Consider the following 26170-nt stretch of genomic DNA (forward strand, 5'->3'; position numbering starts at 1 on the left):
GTGGCCCTCGTCAACGCAGGCGGCGATGCCGCTCACGGAGCCCGTCTGCAAAGAAAACACAAATGAGCTCGATTTCCATCTGCTTTCGAATCCGAGCGTTGGACTGCATTAGACCCTCGTCTGAGCTGTCTGCCGTACTGGGGGACGTGTTCTTAATGACATCAGATATGGCGGCTGCATTGTCACGCCGGGGTCCATTATCAGAAGGGATGAAGACGAACGGAATTAAATGTGTGCTCGTAATGAGTCTCGGAGAGCAGAGAGGCAGGCCAAGGCGGCCATTGTGTTGTGACGCAGGCGCTGCCAGGAAATTGGAGGGTTGTTATCATTTCGGTTCGGAGCTTTTGCTTTGCTAATCAACACGTCTGAAGACGAGCTAAATAAATCCTTGGGCATTTCTGACTGCTGGAGCTGAAAGGTGAGGTACGGTGTTGGATCGTGAGCTGGCTTTAGTGGAAGGAATGGTGGCCAATCTTGACAGGTGTCGGATGCTGAGGACATTTCCGGCAACTCATTAACCCTTTAAGGAGTAGAGTCGCAAATATGTGAGCGTTTGAAAGTGGGCGCCACAGTGTAACGTTGCATATGCATATTGCATATGATTCGAACATTCCAATTGAATATTGAATATTGAACTGACTCAGCTAAGGGTTAAGACTGACCGAGATACATTTTTTTACAAAATTGTGCTGCTGAAAAAAAGACTGGAATCAGTTTTTCCGATGCCACACCAACAGCCGGCTGTTCTCCTAAACTAGAGGTTGGTGAGAATCCAAACTACTGTCTTCCATAAAGTCCAACCCAATTGCACAAACGGTTGTCGGCGAGAGAAGTCCATTTTGAACAGAAGCCAAGAGAAAGAAAAGAGAACTATGGGTTTGTGCCACAGTCTCACATCAAACATCTGTTTTCTCCCCAACCCTTTCAATTACCTGTAGGGAGAGGGGTAACACCAAGAGCTGTCTCAAAAAGACCACTGCTCTCTTTTTCTCTCTCCGTTCCTGTCCGTCCCTTTCAAGTCCTCAAAGACATTATTCCATCCCCTCCTCCCTCCCCTCCACATTCCCCCTCACCACCTTTCTCCCTCATGCCATCAGCCACCCCTTTCCCCTCCCTCCCTCCCTCCCTCCCTCCGCTCTCCCCTCCCTTCCCTTCCCTCCCTCCCTCCTTCCCTCCGCTCTCCCTCCGCTCTCCCTTCTCCTCCCTCCCTCCCTCCCTCCCTCCCTCCGCTCGCCCTTCCCTTCCCTTCCCTCCTTCCCTCCGCTCTCCCTCCGCTCTCCCTCCGCTCTCCCTTCCCCTCCCTCCCTCCCTCCCTCCGCTCTCCCCTCCCTCCCTCCCCTCCCTTCCTCCCTCTCTTTCATCCTTTGGCGCAACAACGGCGCTGGGCACTTGAAAGGAAGCTCAAGCTCTCTGCAGGGAGGAAGGAACAGTGTGGCACCCAGGCAGGGGAGGCCCAGCCCCCACCGGGAGCAGAGGAGTCTGGGATACAATGACGCCGAGGAGACCATAGCTGGGGACTACTGGGGGAGGTGAGGGGAGGAGGGGGTGGGGGCCAATGATTCCTTGCTTTTTGCCACCTGGGATTTGCAACGAAAGACCTAACAAGTGTTAGGGTGTGTGTGTGTGTGTGCATTCCAGACAAACGTTATACCTTTACGCCTTCTCCTCGGAGACCGTGTACCGTGCTTTCGAAAGTGCGCGTCCGTCCGCGAGACGGCGTGGACGGCGAAGGACGTACGTGCGCGCGCCTGTGCCGTGTAGCCGTTGACGTCTTCCCGTGTTCGCCGAATGGCTGCTCCCCCGGCGAATCGATGGAAACGAGATTCCTAACTGTCGGCTAAGTGGCGAGCAATTCATTAACAGCTGGAGATGTCGGGGCGTGTTTTGGCAGCAGCCTGGATGGATGGTGTCTGACAGCGTCAGGGCTCCCCAGCACAGAGAGGGGCTACTGGGATGTGACAGCCGCAGACACGCCACCACCCCCACGCCTCCATCTAAAAGCCCCCCGAGACAGCCACTTTGTGATCGTCACCATAGAAAAAGAGGATTTATGCTCGCTTCTGTTTGGATCATGCTACGTCTATATTTTGCCGGCGGCCGGTTATTGGACGAGAGGGCTCGCTCACGACGTCAGTGTGTTTGGATGTCTGTTTATTTTCAGGTTTGGGAAACTAGCGCTACTAGCAGTCGTGTCCTGTAAGCTTTGGCCAAGAAGCTGCCAACACCAACAAACCAACATCTACACATAAACACAACTCAGAAACAGTTGCTACTTTCCTCCTTGTTTCCTGGTCTGTTAACAGTGTTTGTGACGCTTCCTGTCTGATGTTTTCACAATGAATACGTATATGATTGAAAGTCTTTCAATGACCTCGATTAAAGAGTTCGAGTGAACTCACACAGACAATCACAAGGACTCACGAGTTGAAGTATTCTGTAAACGTTAATCTTACTCCAGGGGGGTATTCGTCGTAGCTCGCTAAGCGGTTTAGCGAGCTAATTTTCAGGCTAAGATAAAAAACGCCCCTCTTTTTGGTTTGTGGAAGCAACTTTCGATAAATCACCATAGTAACATATCAATTAGCACTAACCTGCTCCAGAGCAGGCTAACGTAAGTGTAGCTGGATAAGCTTGCCACACCCTCGGAAAATAACATGCAGCTCCCTTTTTGAGAGACCCAGTTGACCAAGGAGCTATATTTAAGTTCGATTAGCTTTCCATACCAATAGAGTTATTCGCGATTGCCAAGATCCTTTGTTTCACACGGATGAGTTCTTGTTTGAGCGATATCGATTCAGCCGACAAGGACTCACTTATTTGCAAGACCTTTTCGGGCCGTACATTGCAAATATCACACGCCGCAGCAAGCTTTATGCTTTATTATGAGCTTATGCTGCTGTATGTGAATATTTAACGCTATGTTTTAGGAAATGTCTTATCTGTTGTGCCTGTGCTTTTTATATGTTTCACTGTGGGAGAGTGGGAAACGTCATATCGATTCCTTTTATGTCTTGACATGTGAAGAAATTGACAATAAAGATACTTGAAACTTTAACTGTGCTTCAGACTTTGCATAGCCTTGAGGTTTTTTGCGTCAGGTATAGGCTACATTTTTATACAGTATAGGCGATGCAGAAAACATTGGCAAAGCCGCAGCATGTGTTGCTGTAAGAAAAGTGTACTTGGCGCTTAACCAGCTGATGAATCAATTCATCATATTCCCTGGCCATGTCCCAGTCAATGAAATCAAAGAGGGATTTACACATAGGCCTACATACACATATATAGTACATGATATAAGCGCAGTAGCCTACATATATCCTCATAAGTGTCTATGAATTCGTATCAATTAGATACTCTTTGGCCTTGTTTTTATCTAGCCTACTTATTCTGAAAGAGTTGAGATCATTATTTTAGCTAGCAAGATCTCATTCGATTATTAATTTCCATTAAGCCTACTGCCAGCAGGCACATTTCTTTAAATGTGATCTGATTGATTGGGGTAATGAGGCACTTAAGATGAGTCTATAAATTTCCCCAAAACTTTCGCATTCAGCTTATCGGCAATTTTTTGCCAAGCTGCTTGTCTTGCTCTGGCAGCGGTGGCGGTGTTTGACTTAGCCTTGATAATATGCTTATTGTCTTCCTAGAGACTCATTATAATAGTTTGCTCGGATGGCGAGAATAGCCTATCACCGCTCTCTCTTTCGTCTTTTCCGCCATCATACCGTTAGAAAATCACGGTTTTGGTGATCGACCTTTCCTGCCTTTTGAAGTAGGACGTGCACGTGCAATTTCCCTGATAAGTTTAGCCTGATTGAAATTAACCACATGATTTGGATGCGGATCAGCCGTTGACGAACCGATATTTGCTGTTCTCACTCATCTCGCTAATGTTAACGGGCTAAAGGGACAATTGATTAACTTAGCTTCAACCCTTACGACGAACGGGGCCCTGAAACGCTCCTAACATCATCTACGGGTGTCTCTTTATGTCAAACCAACACGGCACAGGAGCCACTTTAGACTCGGCAGTGGAAAAGTAAAAGGAAGATAGAGTGGACAAGCTCATTACCCACATCCACGCTCATCCATTATTGAAATTTTAATCCCGTTCAGGCTGAGGCCTTCACAGTTGGAGTCTATGAGCGCGCCAGGTTCAAATGTCTGGAGGGGGGCGAGTGATACCGAATAAAGGTCCCCCCCCCCCCACCCTCCTGTTCAGTGAATGGAGCGGCTCCCCCGGGGCCCTCGTACAGTTACAGTGGAGGAAGAAAACAGACACTCCCAGAGGGGGGGGTGCGTCATGCGGGCGAAAGGACAAACAATGCAGGAGGATGACAGGACAATGGTATCACTTACTGGTGATTAATTGGTTTAACCTCGACGAGAGCCATTCTGAAGGGAGAGATTTATCGAGCCGCTGACTCCAACCCCCGCCCCAGCCACCAGCCCCCAGCCCAACCCATAGACCCCCCCCACACCACCACCAACCTATCGCCAGGTCATCACACAGGCCCAAACGGGCAGCGTTGGGTTTAGCTACGGAGCTTCACTGGTGCATTGGTTGTGTCCGGGTCGCAGCCAAAGGACACTTGCTGCATTTCCGGCATTCGATCGAATGTGGCAAGCCTGAAATCAAGACAGTGAGAGACCAGAAAAGCCCAATGTGTGTGTGTGCGTACGTGCACATGAACATGCCATCATGGATAATGTTACATAAAATAGCAATTAACATAAAATAGCTACAGTCTGAAGACCCAAACTAACCCTCGAATAACAGACTATCGACATCCGTCCATGCATGCTTGGATACATCTGCATACATGTCTTTACAGCAGGGAAACGGCACACGCAGGGCACAGACACACGCACAAATAAACGCACACTGCTATTTATTCGGCGGAGTTAGGCAGGTGTTGTTAGGGACGGACCCCATCTCATTAGCAAGGTGAAGTAAATAGTCCATGCTAATGAGCCTGCGGGCTCTCCACTGTCTCAGTCAACGAGTCGCCTCATAAACTGGCATGCAAATGTGTGTGAAAGACAAAGAGAGAGAGAGAGAGACAGAGTTGGGGAGAGGAAGGGGGGCGGAGCGTGAGAGAGAAGGAGAGACCGACAGGGGCGGGCGAGGAAGAGAGGCAGAGCCGGGAACTGGGCAGAAGGAACGAGAGGAAGAGAGAGAGAGAGAGAGAGAGAGAGAAATGGAGGTGTGGAGCGTGAAAGAGAGACAGAAATGGAGGTGTGGAGCGTGAAAGAGAGAGAGAGAGAGAGAGCTAATGACTGATTATCCGAAGCTCCTTCTAAAACATCCTGCCGTTGACAACACCGTGTCGGCGGCTCCACCGCAGCAGTGGTAGATAAAGAGTCCGATTGGTCGGTTGGTCGCTCCCTCTATTCCGTGTCAGATCTGCGTCCCTGCCTCCCTCCGAGAGCTTAGCACATTGATTTCTGATTTCCAGTCCCTCCTGGTGAGAGAAAAACTACCTTTGAAGGCTCTTGCGAACGCATGCATAAACACACGCACGGGCACAGATACACACACACACAGTTCTTATCAGAGGGAATCAAAAAGCCACTGTTTCCAGGGATAAATTGGAGGTGAAAGGTCGGACAATGTCCATTAACCTGGCCTGGTCCTATCCACCAATCAGCTCATGGTATCAACAGGGAACACATGTCTGGGTAGAGTTGTGGTGGTCCAATCATTCTCAACCTGCCTCAGACCCCATCAATGTCCTCCAACCCAACTGCTCCTATCTGCGGTACAAAATGGCGGAAGCTGGAGAAGGCTCATCTAAACGCTATTTAAATGATCGCGTCACCGTGACAACGAGGGGTCACCCAACCCCGGCTCGCCACGCCCTCAGCGTCCTGAGAGAGAATGGGTTTCATCTGCCACAAGGTCAAGTCCTCTGAAAACACACACACAAACACACACACACATACACTACATTATGAATGCCGGACGCTTGTCTAATGAGAATTACATATGTTCATCTCCATCATCCTCCTCCGTCCCCCTACAATTACCGAAATTATCCTCCAGCTGTATTGAGATGCAGAGTGGGCATTCAAATTCATGAATGACACGGTTGGGCAATGGTTAACAATCCCCAATACACAATCCAATCCATGTTATGCAGGTTTGCTTTAGTCCACGCCTTAACCAACTCAAATACGTCTGAGGTGGTAGCATGTGTGGGTTTCATTTCCCCCCCCCCCCCCCGATGACACGGGTACACTTCAAAGTCCACTCAAAGCCCTTCCGCCGCACCATCAACAAGTCTCTCGGCTCTCGCTCGTGGATAATACGCTGCTTAAATGAAAGTGCAGCCAGCACACACACACACACACCTCCTGTGTGTGTCTCTCTCTCTCTCTCTCTCTCTCTCTCTCTCTCTCTCTCTCTCTCTCCCTCCGGGGGTCCCAGAGGTTAGTCACGACCACACGGTTCTATTTACCAACAGCGTCGTGTCGTGTGGCCGTGCGGGCGGGACTTTCACCCCGCCCCTTCGAGCCGAGCCCCTGAACCCCGCCACCTCTTTCTCCCGGGCCGACGGCACTCAGCCAGAAAATTAGGTTTCTCCTCGGAAATCGGCCTCCGAGCACCGCCAGCTTATTGACATGGAGTAAGGGTCCGGAGGAGCTACGGATGGAGGGATGAAAGCGAGAGGGAGGGGTGGACGGAGGGACGGCGGGAGGGGTGTAGGGAGATGGGAAGAGAGAAGTGGTAAAAGGGAGACAGACGGAGAGAGGGAGAGAGAGAGAGAGAGAGAGAGAGAGAGAGAGAGAGAGAGAGAGAGAGAGTGATAGAGTTATCTAAAGGAAGGGCTTGGGGGCATGAAGTGAGTGGCACAATAGCAATCCACCTGTATGCACACACAACACGTGCGCGCACAATACGCAAACACACACACACAAAGCAAAGATTTGGATTGCCGGCGGATGAGGGAATAGGTTTGCAAAGGTCAATTTCAACCCCAAGTGTGCGCACGTGTGTATCTCGCTGGGTGTGTGTTTGTGTGAGTGAGCATTTGTAGCCATAGAAGGGAGGTAAATCCCTCCGTAACAGTCTATCTGTGAGCAGAGTAGGGATGTGTGTGTGTGTGTGTGTGTGTGGGGGGGGGGGTTCTAAAGGGGAGGTAGTCAGAAGATGGCTCACTGAAAGAGAGAACTCTCCACAGGTAATAATTCCATTCCCAGAGAGATAGAGATCTCACACCAAAGAGCCACCGTCACATTTACATCAGAGACAGGGAAAGTCATCTGGCGAAGCCTAGTTGGCTGTTCAGGGTGTCTGGGGGGATTGGGGTGCTTTTCTCTCAGTCCTTCCTGATTTTCTTTTCTCTGGGATACGGTGCCATGAAAATGTCATCTGTGAATCACTGTGGCATAAAATGGCATGCAAATGCATCTCTGCAAGACCCAGAGAGAAGGAAACAGAGATGGATTGAGAGGGAGAACGAGAGAGACACAGAGATGGAGGGAAACCGATAGATTGACAGAGATAGGAAACCCCCAGATAGATGGACAGAGAGAAATGGATGTGAATAGAGATAGAGAGAGCAAAAGAAACACAGGGAAAGAAAGACAGAGAGAGAGACATAGAGAGAGAGAGAGAGAGAGAATAACAGGGAGAGAGGGGTGGCTCTCCATGGATACTGGACAGAGACCCGGAACTGTGAGTCAGGTACCATGACTCCTTCTGTAAACCTCAATTATCCCCAAAAAACGAAACACAAAACTGACGAACTGCTGCTACATTTGAACCGCACAGGAATATATCCCGAGCCACAGGAGCATATCCCGCGCCACCACAGAAGCAGACGAATCATTGGAAGCACTGGAAAATTCTGGATGCTACTGTGTCTGGCTTAGCTTCCTCCTCCCCCACAAACCCCCCTCTCTCTCCCCCCCACCCCTCCCATCTTCTGAAAGCTAAAGTCACCTTAGAGCGATTTAACGCTCGATCCCAGTGTGACCATCACCAACCTCATCAACCCCGCAGACCTTCCTTTTTCTTGTACCTCCCCCCCCTTCCCTCCTCTCCTCCTATCCTTTCCTCCTTTCCTCCTCTCTCCTCCACCCTCTTTTACTCAGCTGTCCGTCACAGATGCAGTCCAGTCTGTCAAATTGACCGTGGGAAATCCCAACCTGTCAATCAGCAAACTGGATGCTGTTCCTCTCACACACACACTCATACATTCACACACACTTCCAGTAGGCATGGCGTTGCTTTCCTTATGGATTACTGATGGCCTTTCCTGTCATTGGTTGTCTAAAGGTCACTATGGCCTGCATCACAACACAGCAACACAACCTTACAGTATAGACCACTATTTGTATCCATTCATCAGAACGTTTTCCAGTGACTTCTTGCATGAATGACATTGTACAGCGCTAAGAGTACCATGACAAACACTCTCCATCAATATGTTATAAAAAATCAACTATTCATGCTGACATTGGAGTATAAGTTAAGGAGAAAGATGCACTGACAGTTAGATATACTATTGTAATTGTAATTCAATTATGTCTTGATCTAGTAGTTTTATCCAAAGCTAAATTTGAACCTGCAACCTCTTGATTTGCAGTCAAGTTCTCTAACCACTGAGCTCCACCCTCCCTTATACAGACATTGTATGCCAAAGATCCCCAGATTCAATTCTGGTAGAGAGATGAGACAGGAGAGATAAGAAAGTAGACCCTTGGGTCAGAGGGCAAGACATGTGTTGTCGGCTGTCTGACCGAGGCTCAGACCGTGACCACTTCCTGTTATGAGTGACCACATCCTGACCCTCTAGAGGGACCCGTCTGCTCTCAGCCCTTCACTCACCCTGTCCCCATGGACCTCTGAAAGAGCCGGTTGGCCTTTTGACTGCTGTGAATGTGAAGTCCCCAAACGATACCTTACTTTCCCTCTCCTCTCCTTTCTTCTCCTTCTCTTCTTTTCTTTTCTCTTCTCTTAGCTTTCCTTCGCTTCTCGCCTCTCGCTTCCTGTCTCCTATCCTCTTTTCCTCCTCTCTTCTCCCTTCCTCTCCTCTCCTCCTCTCTCTTCTCCCTTCCTCTCCTCTCCTCCTCTCTCTTCTCCCTTCCTCTCCTCTCCTCCTCTCTCTTCTCCCTTCCTCTCCTCTCCCCCTCCACCTCGACCTGGGCTGTCGGGTGACGTTCTGACACCTCCTCATCCTCCAGGCTGTTAGAGAACAGCTGCTTCGTCCCCACTGAGGTGACCTTTCCACTGGCGGGCTCAGAGAGCTCTCAGCCTCTTATCATGGAGATAGTGTGTGTGTGTGTGTGAGTGTGTATGTGTGCGTGTGTGAGTTCTGCAGTTCAGTCTGCACAGACAGCGTCGAAGCACCAGTTCATAAAACAGCTTGTGACAGCGGGAGGTCTAGCCCAGTCGTGTCGTGTCAATCATGAGACATTTATGCGACCAAACACGATTCATCACGAACGCTAATTACATTGACCTCGACGGATGCGAGAACGCCAGTGGTTTCGGACGGGAGAGGCTGCATGCGCAAGGGCGGGAGGAGAACAGGGAAGTCGGGTTTCTTCACGGAGCACCGCGTGCAGTCATGTGCAGCACGGGAGCCGATGGTTCCAACCAGCGAGCCGTGTCCGCCCTGTCGTTGACCACGCCTCCTCGCCACCGCCACCCGGCTGTGGGGCGTGGGCGCCTCAGAAACGACAGTTCCTCCGAGCCACAACTGCTGCTTGTAGCCCCCACCCACCCTCCCCCCCGCCCCTTCTCTCAGGCACCTCTTCCCCCCTCCCCTCCCCTCCCCTCCCCTCCCCCCCCCCTCCTCCAGTTTACGCCATCGTCCCTTCCTCATTTGCTCCCATCATCAAGTCAAATCAAATCTAAATGTATTTGTGTAGCCCTTTTTACACGCAAGCATGTCACGGAGGGCTTCACATACGCCCATGGAACTGCCCCTCAACCAACCTAAACCCTCCAGAGGTTCGTCCCCTGGAGGGTTTAGGCCCCTCTCACACATCTCTCCCCCCCCGTCACTCACCCTGTGCTGTGGCAGGGCCGAGCCCAATGCACGCGCGCCTACAGCTCATTTTCCGTCAACGCACTCGGCGTTCCCCTCCATCTCCCCGTCCCTCCATCTCTCCATCTCCCGATCCCTCCACGCCCACACACCTCACGCTCTCTGTCCCCTCCTCACCTCTAGCACTCCCTTTCACCATCCCTCCGTCTCTCTGTCTCGCTCTCTGTCCCTCCGCGCCTCCATCCCTCCATCTCTACGTCCCGCTGTCCCTCTATCTCTCTATCCCTCCACGCCTCCATCCCTTCACCAGTCACTCCTGCTCTCTCTGTCACCTCCATCCTGTGTCCCCCCCTCTCCTCTCCTCCCCTCTCCCCTCCAAAACGCCTCGGCGTGCATTCATCCTTTCACCCTCCCCCCTCCCCCTTCATCTCTCCCCCCTCCCTCCCCCACAGAGAGCTGCCGCCAGGGCAACGTGTCCCTGTGCTAGCCGTCCGGACGGTCGCCGTGCCGTCAATAAAGGCGGTAATAGAGCATTAGGGGACCCTGTGGAGAGCTGTTTACAGTGGTATTTATAGATACCAATGGGGGCGTGTGTGTGTGTGCATGTGTGTGTGTCTCAGCGATATCGTAGTTACTTGCATTGACGTCAGTGGTAATTTGGCAGGAAGGCCCTGACAGTGCTTGCTGTATCAACTCTTTTATTAGCTCACATTGTTTGATTGATAGCCAGCTGGCCAATAAGAAGCAGATATATTTACTTCCTCAATAATGTTTTGTGGAGAGACTGGCAATCATGACTGTTTGCATATGTGCGTGTGCATGAAATACATTGGTAACTTATAATCTTTTTAGTCTAAAATAAAAATAAATAAAAGTTACTTTTTAAAACGTTAAAGCACTTTGACACCTAATAAATTTGGCTGAAGAAACCGTCAACTTCTCTGCTACATACCATGGATAAGATGACCACTCCTAAAATGCATACATGTTTCGATATGATGAGACTGAATAATTATCGTAGATATGAAAAGAGTATTCTTTACCCTTCATTTTGAATGAATAATTCCAGCTGTGACAGCTATTTCGCTGTTGACATCTCTCTGTCTGAAAGCACTGTGATATGCTAAGTGTTATGGATTACGGCACACAAGAGACACAAAGAGAGACAGAGAGGGAGATGGAAAGACAGAGAGAGGGAACAGTTACTGAGAGGACATTACCAACAGTAATGGCCCCAAAGTATTATACCATTATGCATTTCGCTCTTAGCACACACCACACTCTCCAAGTGTTTCATTGAAGTCTGCAGAGTTGTCACCAAGGAATTTAAAAGTAAAAAAAAAATATATATATATATATATATATATCCATAATCACCTTATCACTCCATAAGACACTCTGATAATTATTGCACGTCACACAAAGATCTAGAATTTTCTTTTGGGCTTCTTCACACACACACACAGACACTCACACACACGTCATCATCTCATCTGCAGACACCGTCTTCCTCAGAGATGAATGGCTGGATAGTTTACCTTCAGGGAGACACTAGCTGTATCACTGGAAGAAACACTTGCAAACCCCAAGATCTCCATAGAAACGTTATCTCTATTATTCTTTTTTGTCTTTAGCAGGGCTAGAACATCATTAATAATAATAGACCAGAGTTCACCAACTCGGGGTCAATAGATGTTTTGCGACTCAAACACGAATTCAGTGAATTTGGGATTAATTTATTGTTATCCTCAAGTGAGGGCTCTGGCAACACACAGCAACATATTTATTACAAAATTCAACCATCGATCTTACTGTTCAATTAGGTCCAATCAAGGAGCCATCAGCTAACCAATCACAGCTGCCGCTCCCACTTAGCTTTGAGGTATGCATCAAACCATTTAAAACACATTCCCAAGAGGGAGGGAACAGAGTGGATATTCTGTGTTCTAGGTGAGGATGTGTGTGTAAGTGTGTGTGTAAGTGTGTGTGTGATTGTGATTGTGTTTGTGCGTGAGAGAGAGAGATAGCAGAGAGATTGTGAAACTGTGTGTGAGAGAGAGAGAGATAGTGGAGAGCTGTGTAGTATGGATCCTTCCTTGTGTCCAGACCTGATGGCAGTCTTCTCCATGGCGTCTGGTCCATCTATAGATGGAAGCTCATCCGCCAGGATCTCCTCAGGGCTGCGGGGGTCGATGACGATGCCTCTCTTGTCCTTATCCTTGATCCCGATCCCCGCCGTGATGGCGTTCCACAAGGCATTCTGGGATTTGGAGCCTAAACAAGAATAAAACACACCAATCATAAACCAGGCTAGGTTACATTATTTCAAAGCCAAGATTCTACAATTCAAATCTGTAGGCGTATGTCTGTGTTTGATACAAAGTACTCTATAATGGGCTTCATCACATGATACACTCAAGTTGACCTTCTCAACAAACAAGGCCAATGTGGTTTGCAATCATTGGGTGTCTGTCGCCCCCTACTGTTTAGTTATTGACCAGCATACATAGTTCCTATAAAAGTGGTGGCCAGGACAGCCCATAAAAATCACAGTTGAAAAGTCTGTCTGGACTTGGGTTGAAATATTCTTATATTTGAGATATGATTCATTGAAGCTGTTGGTCCAAATGATGGATTCGTATGTCTTATGTCGTTCATTGAAAGGTGTGAATGTGGCTTTGAATGAACGTGGGTGTGAGAGAGCTTGATGAGGCGACTCACGTGCAAAGCGAGTCAGCGGCCGAGCGTTACTTTCTCCAGCCTCATTGGCCACTGTGAAAGGAGAGAGAGAGAGAGAGAGAGAGAGAGAGAGAGAGAGAGAGAGAGAGAGAGAGAGAGAGAGAGAGAGAGAGGGAGGGTCAGATACGTTTAATGTAAAAGGGGTAAGAAGGAAAACTGTCTGCCTCTATGTTGGTTTCTGCCTCTCCGACTCAGTCATCCCTTCCTGGTTCTGTCTCTACCTCTCTCCCTGCCTCTGTCACTGCCTCTATGTTGGCCTCTGCCTCTGTCTCTGCCTCTGTCTTTGTCTCTGTCTACCTGTCTCCAGGGTACGAATGACGGGGGGGTTTGGGGGGGTCTGACCCCCACTAATTAAGACTTGGACCCCCCCTAAAGAGGTAAAAACAACAGGTCGGGGGGGTCGATACACGCCCTGGAGAAGAAGTAGACCCCCCCGATTGTCATTGGATAATTCGCACTCTGCCCGTCCCTGCCTTTGTCTCTACCTCTGCCTGCTTTTGCCTCTGCCTCTTCCTCTGTCTGTCTTTGCCTCTGTCTGTCACTCCCCAACAAACATGACCATGCTCTCAAGCCATCTCCCAAATGGCCTTGATCCAACACAATGAGGAGCGTCAGGGATCCATTCCCTTCCTGTGAGTCCAACCCTGCGTCAGGCCTCAGGGCCTGGGAGCTTTATGTCCATCCCACCATCGGTCCCAGACAGCTGGGGACTGAGGTTTTGGGAGTCCCAATGTCACTGACGGTGCTGTCCTGTCCTTATCACCTACATGGGGATGGGTGCACTTTCTGTCGCTCTCTAGAGATTTGGGGAAGATGAAACAATCCACACAGACAAACTTTCACACACACACACACACAGACAAACACACACACTCTCTCACACACACACATGCGCACACACACACATAAAAACACATTTACTCAGCTGCGATGTCTAATACTGTAGCTCCCCCTACTGTCTGTGAGGGTTTCTGTTGTCAAATACTTAACTGAAGCACCACTGTACCATCAAAGAAACACTCCACTGAAGCTGCACTGTACTATAAAATAAATACCCTACTTAAACAGCTCTGTACTATAAAATAAATACCCTACTTAAACAGCTCTGTACTATAAAATAAATACCCTACTGAAACAGCTATGTACTATAAAATAAATACCCTACTGAAACAGCTCTGTACTATAAAAAAGAAACCCTACTAAAAACAGCTCTGTACTATAAAAAAAAAAACCTTACTAAAACAGCTCTGTACTATAAAATAAATACCCCCAATGAAACAACACTGCACTATAAAATAAATAATTCACTGAAACGGCACTGTATAATAAAAACGAAAATAACTGTCAGGCCAGTCGATTACAAAATTATTGTAGCCCTATTAGGGAACCCAGTTAGGATTACTCTTCAACATTAATCATTTTACTGCTTCAAAAGCCTGTTTGTGGGATTTAATTTGTCAGTCTCATATTATCTCAGTTGCCTAGATACCTGTGAGTCTCTATGCCCTTGGCAGATCTACTCTGAAGCCTCAGTCAGCCCATCACAAATCGTTCTGTTTAAGGTAGCGAACAGCATCCAGGAGAGCCAAACAACCTGGCAGAGATGTTGAACAGATGTCTCCACTGAGGTTAGAGAGCTTCACCAGATAAGTGGTGTTTATAGTGTGGGAGGCACACACGCGCACACGTGTGAATACACACACAGAGACACACAAATAAACAAAGCCACACACATACAGTCATCCGTTGACGCGCGTGCACGGTTTTCAACACCCACGAAAAAGTAAAACACAACATCTGCTCCACAATATCACTATCAATCTAGCCGGTCCTAACGAAACCATGCCTATGTACGAGCCTCAGCAAATCAATTTAACAGACAGAACAAATGAACGCATAAGAACAGAAGTACGCACCTCTCTCTGAGACTGTGTGCATTGTGACTGGGGTGAGGTTGGCCTGCTACGGCGGAGTTGTGTTTGGATCGCTCTGGGGAGATTACTGCCCTACGAGGAGGCTTGGGGTAACCATGGTGCTGGGATTCTCTAGCCCACTGATGACCATTACTCAGAACTGATGTCCACTCACATCACTCTGACAGAGAAGGGAGGAAGGGAGGGAGAGTAAAGAAAGAGAGTAAAAGGGCGGGTATGGGGGGAAGGTAAGAGGTAGAGAGAGGGAGGGAGGGAGAAGAGAGGGAGGGAGAAGGGAGGGAGGGAGAAGAGAGGGAGGGAGGGAGAAGGGATAAAGAGAGGACGGGAGGGTAAGAGAGAGGGGGGGAGTGAGACAGGGAACAGGTATATGGGAAGGTGAGGGTATGAGAACAAGAAACAAGGGCCAGAAGAAGATGAAAGGAGCGACGGCAGATAAAAGGAGGTGAGAATGGAAGACATGTGCCTTCACACCAAACTCACAGAGAGGAGAATAGAGAAATTAAATGTGAGAAAAAGAATCACAGGGAGAGAGAGAGAGAGAGAGAGAGAGAGAGAGAGAGAGAGAGGGAGAGAGGGGGACAGAACGAGAAGAAGGGACAGAGAGAGAGGGGGAGGGAGCGAGGGAGAGAAAGACTTAGAGTGCGGCCAGGTTGCCAGGCTGGTGACAGCAGAGCCAACGCCATAGCAGCAGAAGAGGGGAAGTTCATTAGGAGAAATCAGGAGAAATCACCTGGTGCAGAGGCTGAGGGAGGGAGGGAGGGAGGGAGGGAGGGAGGGAGGGAGGGAGGGAGGGAGGGAGGGAGGGAGGGAGGGAGGGAGGGAGGGAGGGAGGGAGGGAACCAATAGAGAGAAGGAAAGAGAAAGGGGGGATTTGGAGAGAGCGTAAGCGATCACGATAGGGAGGGAGAGAGAGACATAGAAAAGAGAGAGAGAGAGGGTATGCCGTGTTAGTCCATGTGTCTGGGTGCTACTGATGGGAGAGGCCACTTCATTAGAGATAATGATTCCCTGTGCTCAGCCGGGGACTACTCTGTTAATGCTGTGACGACTGAGACCACAAAACCACCCACCCACACTCACAAACACACACACACACACACACACACCCCTACCCGCCTACACTCACACACACTTACCTCCTCTGCTCGGGAATCAGAGGCTATAGTTAAGCCCAGAGAGCCCTGCCCCTTGCTCTGAGTTTCTGCCAAACACACACACACGCACACACACAGGCCATGGTTCAGGTGATTGCCAAACAGGTGTGAGTGTCTTAATGAGGTCTCCACGGAGCATGCACTCAGTCACTGATAGCAACAGGCGAAGGAAGTGTGAACAAAAAGTAGTCACACGCACACACAAAACAGCCATCCATAAATACGGTGCACAGGACACACACATGAAACCCTGTCCTGAATGTTTACAGCACTGCACACCAAAACAAATGTAAATGTAGACACACACAAACACAAACATATTTCTCGCAGTCAGGCACACGTGGATGATGTCAGATCCTCCCTGCTGTCCCCATGGCGACAGTAGTCAGGCCCTGTGCGAGCAGGAGAGCGAAGGAGACCCCTTGTCAACAAACCTGGGGTCTCTCCAAAAGGTGAAACCACACGAGAGCCTTATTTAGGGATTGTTTCGGTGTTCAACTGTTCTTGCAAGTCACCCAGTCTACTTTGAACAGGACAGACCTGCCCAAATATGCCCGCAGGACTGAAAACCCTCAAGTCCCCCCCCCCCTCCAAGCCCCTCCTTTTCCTCCGACGGCGAGCAGGAACGAGCGAGGGAGCGAGAGAGCCGGCCGAGCGATAGGACAGGAGTTACATAACATTCTGCCACTTGACCTTTGAGAGCTCGATAATTACTGCCCTGCATCGCTCGGCGTTCCCCGCTAACAACGGCCGCGTCACTCTTCCTCTTGGCCCCTTTTGTTTTGCCTCCCCTCTTCCTTTTTAATACCAATAACTGCTCTCCGGCTCTGCCCCGGCCTGTCACATTAGGAGACGAGATTACTGCATTCTTCAATTGTCCTCTACGCCTGACGGATCCATAATAGGGAACCAGCTTCAGGGAGGGGGACAACACAGACAACAAAAGACCAGGAGAAAATGAGAAATCTGGGAAAGTCACAGTGAATCATTTCTGTTTTTGTGCGAGGGAGAAAGACCGAGGGAGAGGAAGGGGAAGAGATAGAGACAGAAAGAGAGAAAGAGTGAAATGAAAAGAGAGAGAGAGAGAGAAAGAGAGAGAGAGAGAGAGAGAGACCCTGTGTGTGGAGCTGTTACGCAATCCTATTCTTTTCAGGCAACACAGTGATATTTGACTCGCCAAAGCGTTGACTGGATGAGACAAATGTTCAGCCCTGTGCATTCTGGTGATTATTCCCTCGCTACATCACTCGAGGCAGGGACAGAGAGTTGACAAGCAGAAGGGAAGATGGAACTACACGCCGATGTTTGTGGAACTCAACAGACTATTTCCCTCTGGAGAAAATCTAAAGCATGTTAAAAAGCAACTTTAAAAAAAAAAGAAAAGAAAACTGGTCAGGAAGATATCGTGCTGTGTGTAAGCAACATAATTAATGGCACACAGTGCCACAAAAGTTGTCACTGCAAATCATTCAGTCAGAGCGAGACATGGAGGATACATGGAGATCTTACAAGGCTACAAGGGAGAACGGGGGAGTCAGCGGAATGGTTAAGGCTATCTCTTTACCGTACATCGAAACTTGTTTACATCAATTACCAACATCACAGATCCCAATCACTGACTTATTGTGTCATATTTCCAAGAAGGAGAGCTCCCTGGATTGGTATATACTGTAGATCCATGTTGATGGAGACTGATACAGATTACACTTCAAACACAATAAAACCTTAAGTAAAGAACACCATCTGTTCACTGTGGCGTCAAATATCACACGCACACATTGTCGTTGTCTATTTCTTTCTCTGTCGCTTGTCTATCCGTCTACGGTACCTCCCTCCCCCTCTCTCTGTCTCTTTCACACACACACACACACACACACACACACACACACACACACACGCATGCCGGTTTTCATGCCCCGTCTCTTACCGATTGTGAAACTAAATCCATCGATGCTGAAAGTAGCGCTCCGGCACTTTTTAAATCCTTGTTTTTTCGAGGTGGGTTCTGTCATGTCTGCTCCTGACGCTCCGCTCCAACTCCTCCAGAGCTCCTCTCCGCGTCCGTCCCTCAGGTGTCCCTCGGTCCTGCCGCGGCAGGCAGGGAGAGGGACAGAAAGGGGCGCCTCTCCAGGCAGTTCCCCAGAAGAGGTGCTCCTCGAGGGGATTGTGACCGGGTCGCGTCCCCCTCCCCCCCCTCCCCCCCCTTCCAGCCCCCCCCCTGGGTGTCGCTGGGGTTGGTAGCTAGGTTGCTGTAGGTTGAGAGCGGGAGCCGTGTGTGCGGCGGGCTAGGTTAAGTTCTGGCGGAGCTGGGGGACTCTCCTCCAGGGAACGCGAGTCAGTGTCGCCCTGCCTTCCTCTGCATCCTCCCGGGCCACCGAGAGCTCCTTCGGGAGCCTTTAGCTCTGGTGCTTTTTCTCTTTCTGTCTCTCTCTCTCGCTCCCTCTGCCTCTTTCTCTCCCTTCCTCTCCTTCTCTGTCTCGGTGACTGTGGTTCTCTCACTCCTATCGTGGTCTTTCTTCAGCTCAACCTCTCCCTGACACACTTACCCCTCTCTAAAAGTAGAACGATATAGAGATCCGAAGCCTTCGCTCCCTCCCTCCTTCCTTTCCTCCTCTCTCTCTCTCTCTCTCTCTCTCTCTCTCTCTCTCTCTCTCTCTCTCTCTCCCTCTCTCTCGCTCTCTCTCCCTGTGGTATTCTCTCTGACTCTTCCCACTGCTCTGCTCACACAGCAGTTTCTTTAGTCTCCCTCCCTCTCTCCCTCCCTCCCTCTCTCCCCTCCCCTCTCACACACTACCCTTCTCTCTCTCACAATTATTTGATTCATTTGTTTTTTGTGTACCATACCTACTCTTCAAGCCGAGTTTCTGAATATCTACATCCTGGCTCGCTATCTCGCCTCCCTCTTTCTTTGACTAAACATTAGTGAGTTAGCAGCCTATCATCTCAGTATACATTGGCTTTTACTGTATATCCAACATGCTTTATCAATATTTATTTAAGATATCGTTACATGTATTTATGCATATGTGTGAGAAACCTTTCTGAGTGTGAGCGTGTGTATATGCACCGTATGTGTGTGTAGAAAAGATTTGATTCCTTGGCTGTCCTTGGCAACAACATTTACAGTTTATTGTAAAGGGGAATATTACCTTGTTACTCTCACCTAAGGGGTGATCTATATATAAACACAGGTACACATACACGCACACACTTACACACACACTCTGGTGATAATTATTCTTTAACCCTCGTGCTGCCTTCGGGTCACATGACCCAAAGGTTCATAACGAACCATCGTTGTGTTTACCCAATTTGACCCAAAACAAAAACAAATTAAAATAATTTTCTTTTAACCTTTGCAATGTGGGGGGTCTGAGACAGCCTAGCTGTTAAAAGAAAATGCTTCACTTTCTCTTTGTATGCGGTAAATCTGTCGCAATACGACGGTGGGTCACAATTACTGATGGGTCAGAATGACCCGAAGATAACACAAGGGTTAATGCAATTTCACTCCACTTTAGTCTATTTAGAGCAATAGGCTAGTGGCCCAGGTGCACTCAATTTTAATTGTAAGATGTCTCCCTTTACACTGCCCTTTAACAGGGGTTACCTTACCAACCACGGTGATACACATTCGGTCAACCGCTTCACCTTTTCTCACGGTAATTAACCTTATCCTGCTATATCCTGATAAACTGTAATCATCTGCCACCGGGAATTCATAGGGCAACACCAGTAGTTTTTTTTGTATAGGTCCCTGCCTATACAACTGTAAACAAATACATGTTTTAGCATGGTACCTCCAGTTTAACCCTGACAACAACCACTTGACTTTGATATGGAGAGTGGTGATGACGGCCTCTAAAGTGCTATTTCTGATGTCCTGTGTCTCTCATTATTTCTGGTTAAGTGTATGTTTGACTGTGTGCATAGTTGTCCTGTTGTGATTTAGGCATTCGGCTCTTAAAATCTTCTCGTCTTGTAACAAATACAAATCATCTGCTACATTCACTAAAGTAGGAACAAAAGACAGAAAGAGTATGCTCTCTTCACACAGCCCACACACACACCACCCCCACACACAGCCCACACGCACACACACACACACACACACACACACACACTGTCTACTTACTTATGCATTTTTATCCAAGCCTACACTCGCAGGGATGGAAGGAGGTCAAATGCTATTCTTCAGATGCCATGTTCATACTGACCTTGGCAAAACACAAGCCTTTCTGGAGAGGTCAAGACCTTCAGTCTTCTGTCCACTGAAGAGGAGGGATTATACTATGAAGCTGTGTGTTCCTCCCTATGGGCCTCTGCAGACGTGCTGTGTTACACGACGTTATCACATGCAGAACACATACACATGCCCTTTGAGACAGAGCTTTTCCAGGATTTTCGACGCTGTTTACAACATCAAAAGTGGATCCATTGGCATAAGCTCCTCTCTGTTTGAAAGATAGAAGTAACCTGATTCCTCCACCGTTTAAATACTTAAAATATACCTTTGTGTCCTGTTTTAGAAAGATATGCTTGTTAGGTGGCTCACGTGCAATCGGAAATGGCTGCTTGTACTGCTATTAGAGAAATCAAGGAGGATTTCTTGTTTCAAGCACAACAGGTAAGTGTTTCCGAAATTAATACTTGTGATAGAGAATGTTATTCTGTGCTTATGTTCACCAAGTAAAAAGGGTAAATAAGAAGAAAAAAAGGCAATGAGAAACTCATGTCGTGGCATTTCTTCCCAATTGCACTTTTACAAACGTACCGCCCTCCTCGGGGCAGTGGTGAGAAACTTGCGACCGTCAATAGTGCGTCACCTCTTATCCCTGCCAAGCATCTCGTCACCAGGGCCGGTCTATATATAGCTTCTGTTCCACATCTGTCTCTCAACACCTGCTTGTTCACACCTGCCATCTCCCGGTTAAAGGGGGTGTGAGCACATGCCATCTCCCGGTTAAAGGGGGTGTGAGCACATGCCATCTCCCGGTTAAAGGGGGTGTGAGCACCTGCCAAGCCTAATGTTGACATGCCGCCAGATTCACCAGTGTCACATATTAGCCCCAGAAATCCAAGCCTGAGGTCGTTCAGGGACATATTGAGGGCTCAGAGCCAAAGGGTCATAAGTGCGTATTAGGCAGCAGATTTGACAAGAGAGACAAATCAAATGTTGCCCACTTTTACTGAAGCCCCACTTTTACTGTTAATCATTTCATATACTGTATATATATATTTTTTTTACAATTACAACCTCAACATCATATTGTATCCTTTTGGCATTGGAAAGATCTCATTGAGAGCTTTAATTTCATTTTTAATACTCATGTTTGCCCAACATGGCACTTATGCCTCTTTGGTTCCAAGCTCCACAACCCTCCCTAAAAGGAACCTAGATATAATCACCATCCTTGTTCTCAACATAATAGACATGACCCAAAAAAAATTTTTTTACTTGTTTACCGACGTAACAAACAATTGCTTCGGCCCTAACCTAATGAAGAACCACATCAGAAATATCTTCATCCAACGCACATCCACACGTGGTAGGTCCGGCTGGCCATCTGTTTCACTGTTGGCCCAGTTGACCGCCTGTTTCTGGAGAACATGCTTTGGGGTGTCAAGCTGGCGTCTGCGTCTGATATGGGCCAGACGGCATCTCCAAGACGTCACGCGAAGCTCACATGGATACCTCCAACAGCCACACTATGGCTGGGATGTACGGGCTGGGTGCATCAGTCCGCCCAGACACAACACTCGCCCTCACAGCCTGAGGTTACCAACACTGAATTGTGTCAAATCACAAGTCTAATTTAGCGATCTCAGTCAAGTCTGTAGGGTGCAATGCTTTCAACAAGCGTTTTGTTTCGTTCTAGACAAATTCAATTCAAATTCAAGATCTCAATTGAAAACGTTTTAGTCTAGGACTAGGCTTGGTCCACTTAAGCTGTGCAAGCATGCAGTGAAGAGGACTCAGATTCTACCTGTTGAGTGTCCAAGCAGATAACAGGAGATGAGGAGCATCACTTACTGAGATCCGCCCCAAGATCTCATCCCCAGCTGCCCATAGGTCAGTGGTGACTGTTTGCGACGCCAGGGGTCAGCCGTGGTCTTATCGGAGCAACGACCAAGGGCGCTCAACTCGGACCGCAATGCATCACTGCAACAGTGACTCAACATGGGGCTTGGGGCATGGGGTGTACTATAGCTGAATCATCCGGGGTTCCTTACAGCTGGCCCATAAAGGCTGCACAACAACATTCTCCAATCACAGAAGTCCTTCATGCGGTTGAGGCTCACTACAGGATCACCCTAAGTGAGATAGCGAGAAACATCTGGACCAATCATCTGCCGTTGCAGCTGGAGCGGTATTATAACCACAGGTCAAGCAGACTGCGCAAATGTACCTATTGCTTATACTTATGTAGAAATGGGATGAACCCTCACCGTGATACAAGCTTCCGCTGAAAGCTGGCAAATGAATCGTCAGCACCCTCACAGCTAATCAGGGGACTGATCTAACACTGACACCCATCCTTCCCCTAGCCTCACCGCTGGCAGCGGATAATGGCTGCGTGTGGAAAGTCGTCGACCCAAACAAGAGGAGGGTAAACAAACTCTGTAAACAAAAAAAACCTCTCCGGCTCCAGCCTCGTCGCACCCTCTGCCGGGCGAAGAGGGAGAACGACGATCGACAGGAACTCAAGGACGAGTGCGGGGAGCTTCGACCGTTCAGCGACAACTTTCTCTCCTCTCCTCGCCACCCCCCTCCCAATCCCCTCCCCCCCCACACATTCGCCCAGTGATCGAGTGGGAGGGAGGACACAAAGCCCGTCTCTGCCTTTTCTCACCATTCAATCTTTTACAGTAGCTCTATCTCTCGCTCGCCTATTCAAAGGGCCAGGGTCCTTCAAACTGCCTCCTGAGTCCTCTCCTTCTCTCTGTCTGTCTCTCTCTCTCTCTCTGCATTTCTCTCGCTACCTATCTCCCTTTTTCTCACTCGGCTCGAGTTACCATAGGAACGGCACGTCTTTAACAGCTGAATTCCACATTGGGAACTCCACTGGATCTGGATAAACACATGAAATCACTGTTATTGACCATTATTTTGCTGATTGGTTCTGAGTGCTGATTCAGTTGGTTTCTAAAAGAAACATATCCATCACAAAACTTAATTCCAGTCCAAACAGTAGGCACTTGTTACAAGTTGAAAGTTCAGAATTGGGACTGGTTAGATTGCTGTGTGTTAAGGGAGGATTTTATACAGTCTGGTGATTGTTGAATCGGATTCCACATTGAATAAAGAAAGAGGGAGAGAGAGAGAGAGAGAGAGAGAGAGAGAGAGAGAGAGAGAGAGAGGGAGAGAGAGAAGGAGAGCGAGAGAGAGAGAGAAGAGAAAGAGAGGGAGAGGATGAGAGAGGAGAGAGAATAAGTTTGTGCATGGTGCATATGGACTCTTACAGTTAAGAGTCTCCTTACCTACTCCTCAGGTAGCGACTGTGCCGCTGTCAGAAGTAAACAACACCTGATCCTTCATGCTCTGGTTCTCTCTCTCTCTCTCTCTCTCTCTCTCTCTCTCTCTCTCTCTCTCTCTCTCTCTCTCTCTCTCTCTCTCTCTCTCTCTCTCTCTCTCTCTCTCTATGTCTCTCTATGTCTCTCACAACCACTCTCTTTCCTAATCTCTCTTTTGTACTGGCCCAGGTCACATGGCTTTGTTCTTCACAACTCTTTCCTTGTCTAAAGTCAAAGACTTGTTTCTCATCAAAATACTGGACAGGTCAAGAAGGATGTAAAGTATTATTTGAGTGCCAGGAGTTAGAAAGTCACACAACACCTTTCCCCCAATCAAATATCCAGCATGTCAATCTAATGTCTGGTCCACATTTCTGGGAATCAAAGGCAAAATCAGTGAAGCGACAGCGAAACTTCTGTCAGTTACAATGGCTCCATAATTGCCTTTGTCCTTCACTGTGCTGCTATTCTAATGAGCTCTGTTCTGAAGCACATAGATTACAATGACAGAGAAAATGTGAGTGGAACAAGGGTACAATACACTCATAATTCATCAAGTAAAAGCTCTCTCTTAAGCAAGGAAAAGGCATCAGACAAATGGGAGAGATAGAAAAAGAAAGAAAGAAACTGAACTGAGAGAGTGAGAGATGGATAGTGAACAATATTTACAGTAGAGCGAGAAAGAGAGGGAGAGTGCGAGAGAGATAGAGATATACATGGAGAGAGAGTGATGGAGACAGTGAAAGGGTGAGATAGTAACATAAAGAGAGAGAGGGAGAGAGAGAGAGAGAGAGACAAGGACAGAGACGGAGCGATTGTGACTGGAGAGAGAGAGAGAGAGAGAGAGAGAGAGAGAGAGAGAGAGAGAGAGAGAGAGAGAGAGACAAGGACAGAGACGGAGCGATTGTGACTGGACAGCGAGACCAAAGCACGACATGGATGACAAGGACTTAATTGTCCGTTTCTGTCACATTCTGTCCTCCTCTGAAACAAGTGACCTTAGCTGCAACCCTGAATGCCCCTCTCTCTCTCTCTCTCTCTCCTGGCTTTCTTTCTTTCTCTCACACGCACCTCCTTCTTCCCCTCTTACTTCCACAGACTTGTCTTCTCTCTAAATCTATTTGTGTGTAGATTTGCGTCCCCTCGTTATCTCCTGTGTTGTCTCTTGCGGTCTGAAACACAATCTGTCTTTCACACTCTCTCTCTCTTTCTCTCTCTCACGTCTGCATTTGGTGTCATTTGTCATCACATGTTTCCTCTTGGTTTCCCTCCCATGTATAACAACAGTATTGTGTACAGCTTCACTTTTATGCACTTGTTCCTCATCAGTTATATTATTGCACCGTCTTTGACTGGCACCAACCCTGCCTCACTGAGTCACCATCCGGCCATGACATAAGAGCACGAGAAGAGTGTTCATCTTACATAAGCTCCCCCCTCTGCAAGGCCGAGACACACACACACCCACGCACTCACACAAAGGCCCTGGACCAATCAAAGCATCGTTGACCTGTGGGTTTAAGCGGCACCGCACACCGACACGGAACAGGTGAACGCACACGCGTACGCCGACGCGCAAAAGAATCTTCTGTTTCTCTCGTGCTATTACCAGAGGGCAGTGTTGACCGGGGGGATGAACTAAGAGGCCCCTACTGTAGACCACATGGAGCAGGTGTAGCATGGCTTGTCTGGGAGCCAAGCAAAGGGCTGGCAGACAGCTGAAGGACTGACAGGATGCCTCCCCAAGACCACCACTTCCACACTGATCAATTCTTGTTGTGCCTAGAACTCACTCTGTTTGTATGCCCTCTTTCATGTTGGAGGATCAAGGTTCTAATAACCATCTTACACAAGGCACAATGACATGTTTACGATGGATGAAGAGAGAGACAGGCCGGACCATAGCTCATATCTGTGCAGTTTTGTCAACGCTGAAATGTGTTTTTAACCCACACGCATCATGGTGCTTGTGTTATGATAGATGTTTCATATTCCTCCAATTTGGTTAATAATTCATTTTAAGTTCAGGGCAAGTGACAACTCCTTTCGCTACAAAACAACAACAAAAAATCCTCCTCCGTTCTATATGAAGGACACCGCATTTCAATAATGCATTCACACTGAACTTTGTGGTGCTTCCTCGAGCAAAGGGTTTGAGTATAAAACATTCCAACAATCCTTTTCCTCCATCCTCTGAGTGTCTGTTTGGTTCCCAATAGCACTGCCCTGCCACTGACCTTTAACCCTTAACAATGGCAATGAGGCCCCATGCCCACACCACACCAGGCAGAGCACTGGCCTCAACACATCCCTGGATTTCAATCCTCGCTGCCAGAAGGTAGGACTGCGCACATGGGATCGCAGCTCTTGGTCTCCATTCTCTCCACCGCCATTGGCCGTGTAAGGGAGATGTCTATCTCGGTTGCCATAGGGGCTGTCGATCTGGCGAGATGCAAGGTCAAGCTCAAGACTCGTCAGCATCGCAGTCTCGGAACACCTTACGGTACATTTCCAGTGCCTGGAAGTGCCTGGTTTCAATCCGCGAGTGGAACACTCGGACGTGGAAGTCCCAGGTGGAAGGGCCTGATGATGTCGACGGCGGGGGTGTCTTGTTGTTGATGTTGCTCTCTCTTCGCTCTGTTTTCGTGTCTGTGTTGAGATGAGGGGGGTTCGGTCTGTCAGCAGCCCACCGGAGACTCATGCCATAGACAACAGCCTGGTGTGTGTCAACTCAGAGCCCACTCGTTAGGATACATCTCCTACTCTTCATACACCCAGTGGAGCAGGCAGGCGGTGGAGGGACAGCACCTCAGTGGCCGGGGGC

General features: G+C 48.5%; 1 protein-coding gene across 1 annotated transcript in view; it reads right to left on the minus strand.

The window, feature by feature from the left end:
- Nucleotides 1-17843, minus strand: part of pde1ca (phosphodiesterase 1C, calmodulin-dependent a) — a 62311-nt gene extending 44468 nt beyond the window's left edge. Inside the window, 3 exon segments of the mRNA XM_067251846.1 lie at nucleotides 12113-12278; nucleotides 12726-12776; nucleotides 17759-17843. Of these exon segments, the coding sequence (XP_067107947.1) occupies nucleotides 12113-12278; nucleotides 12726-12776; nucleotides 17759-17843 (302 nt within the window).
- Between the last annotated feature and the right edge of the window lie 8327 nt (nucleotides 17844-26170).

The sequence above is a fragment of the Osmerus mordax genome, chromosome 15 (genome assembly GCF_038355195.1).
Source record: "Osmerus mordax isolate fOsmMor3 chromosome 15, fOsmMor3.pri, whole genome shotgun sequence".
Lineage (NCBI taxonomy): Eukaryota > Metazoa > Chordata > Actinopteri > Osmeriformes > Osmeridae > Osmerus > Osmerus mordax.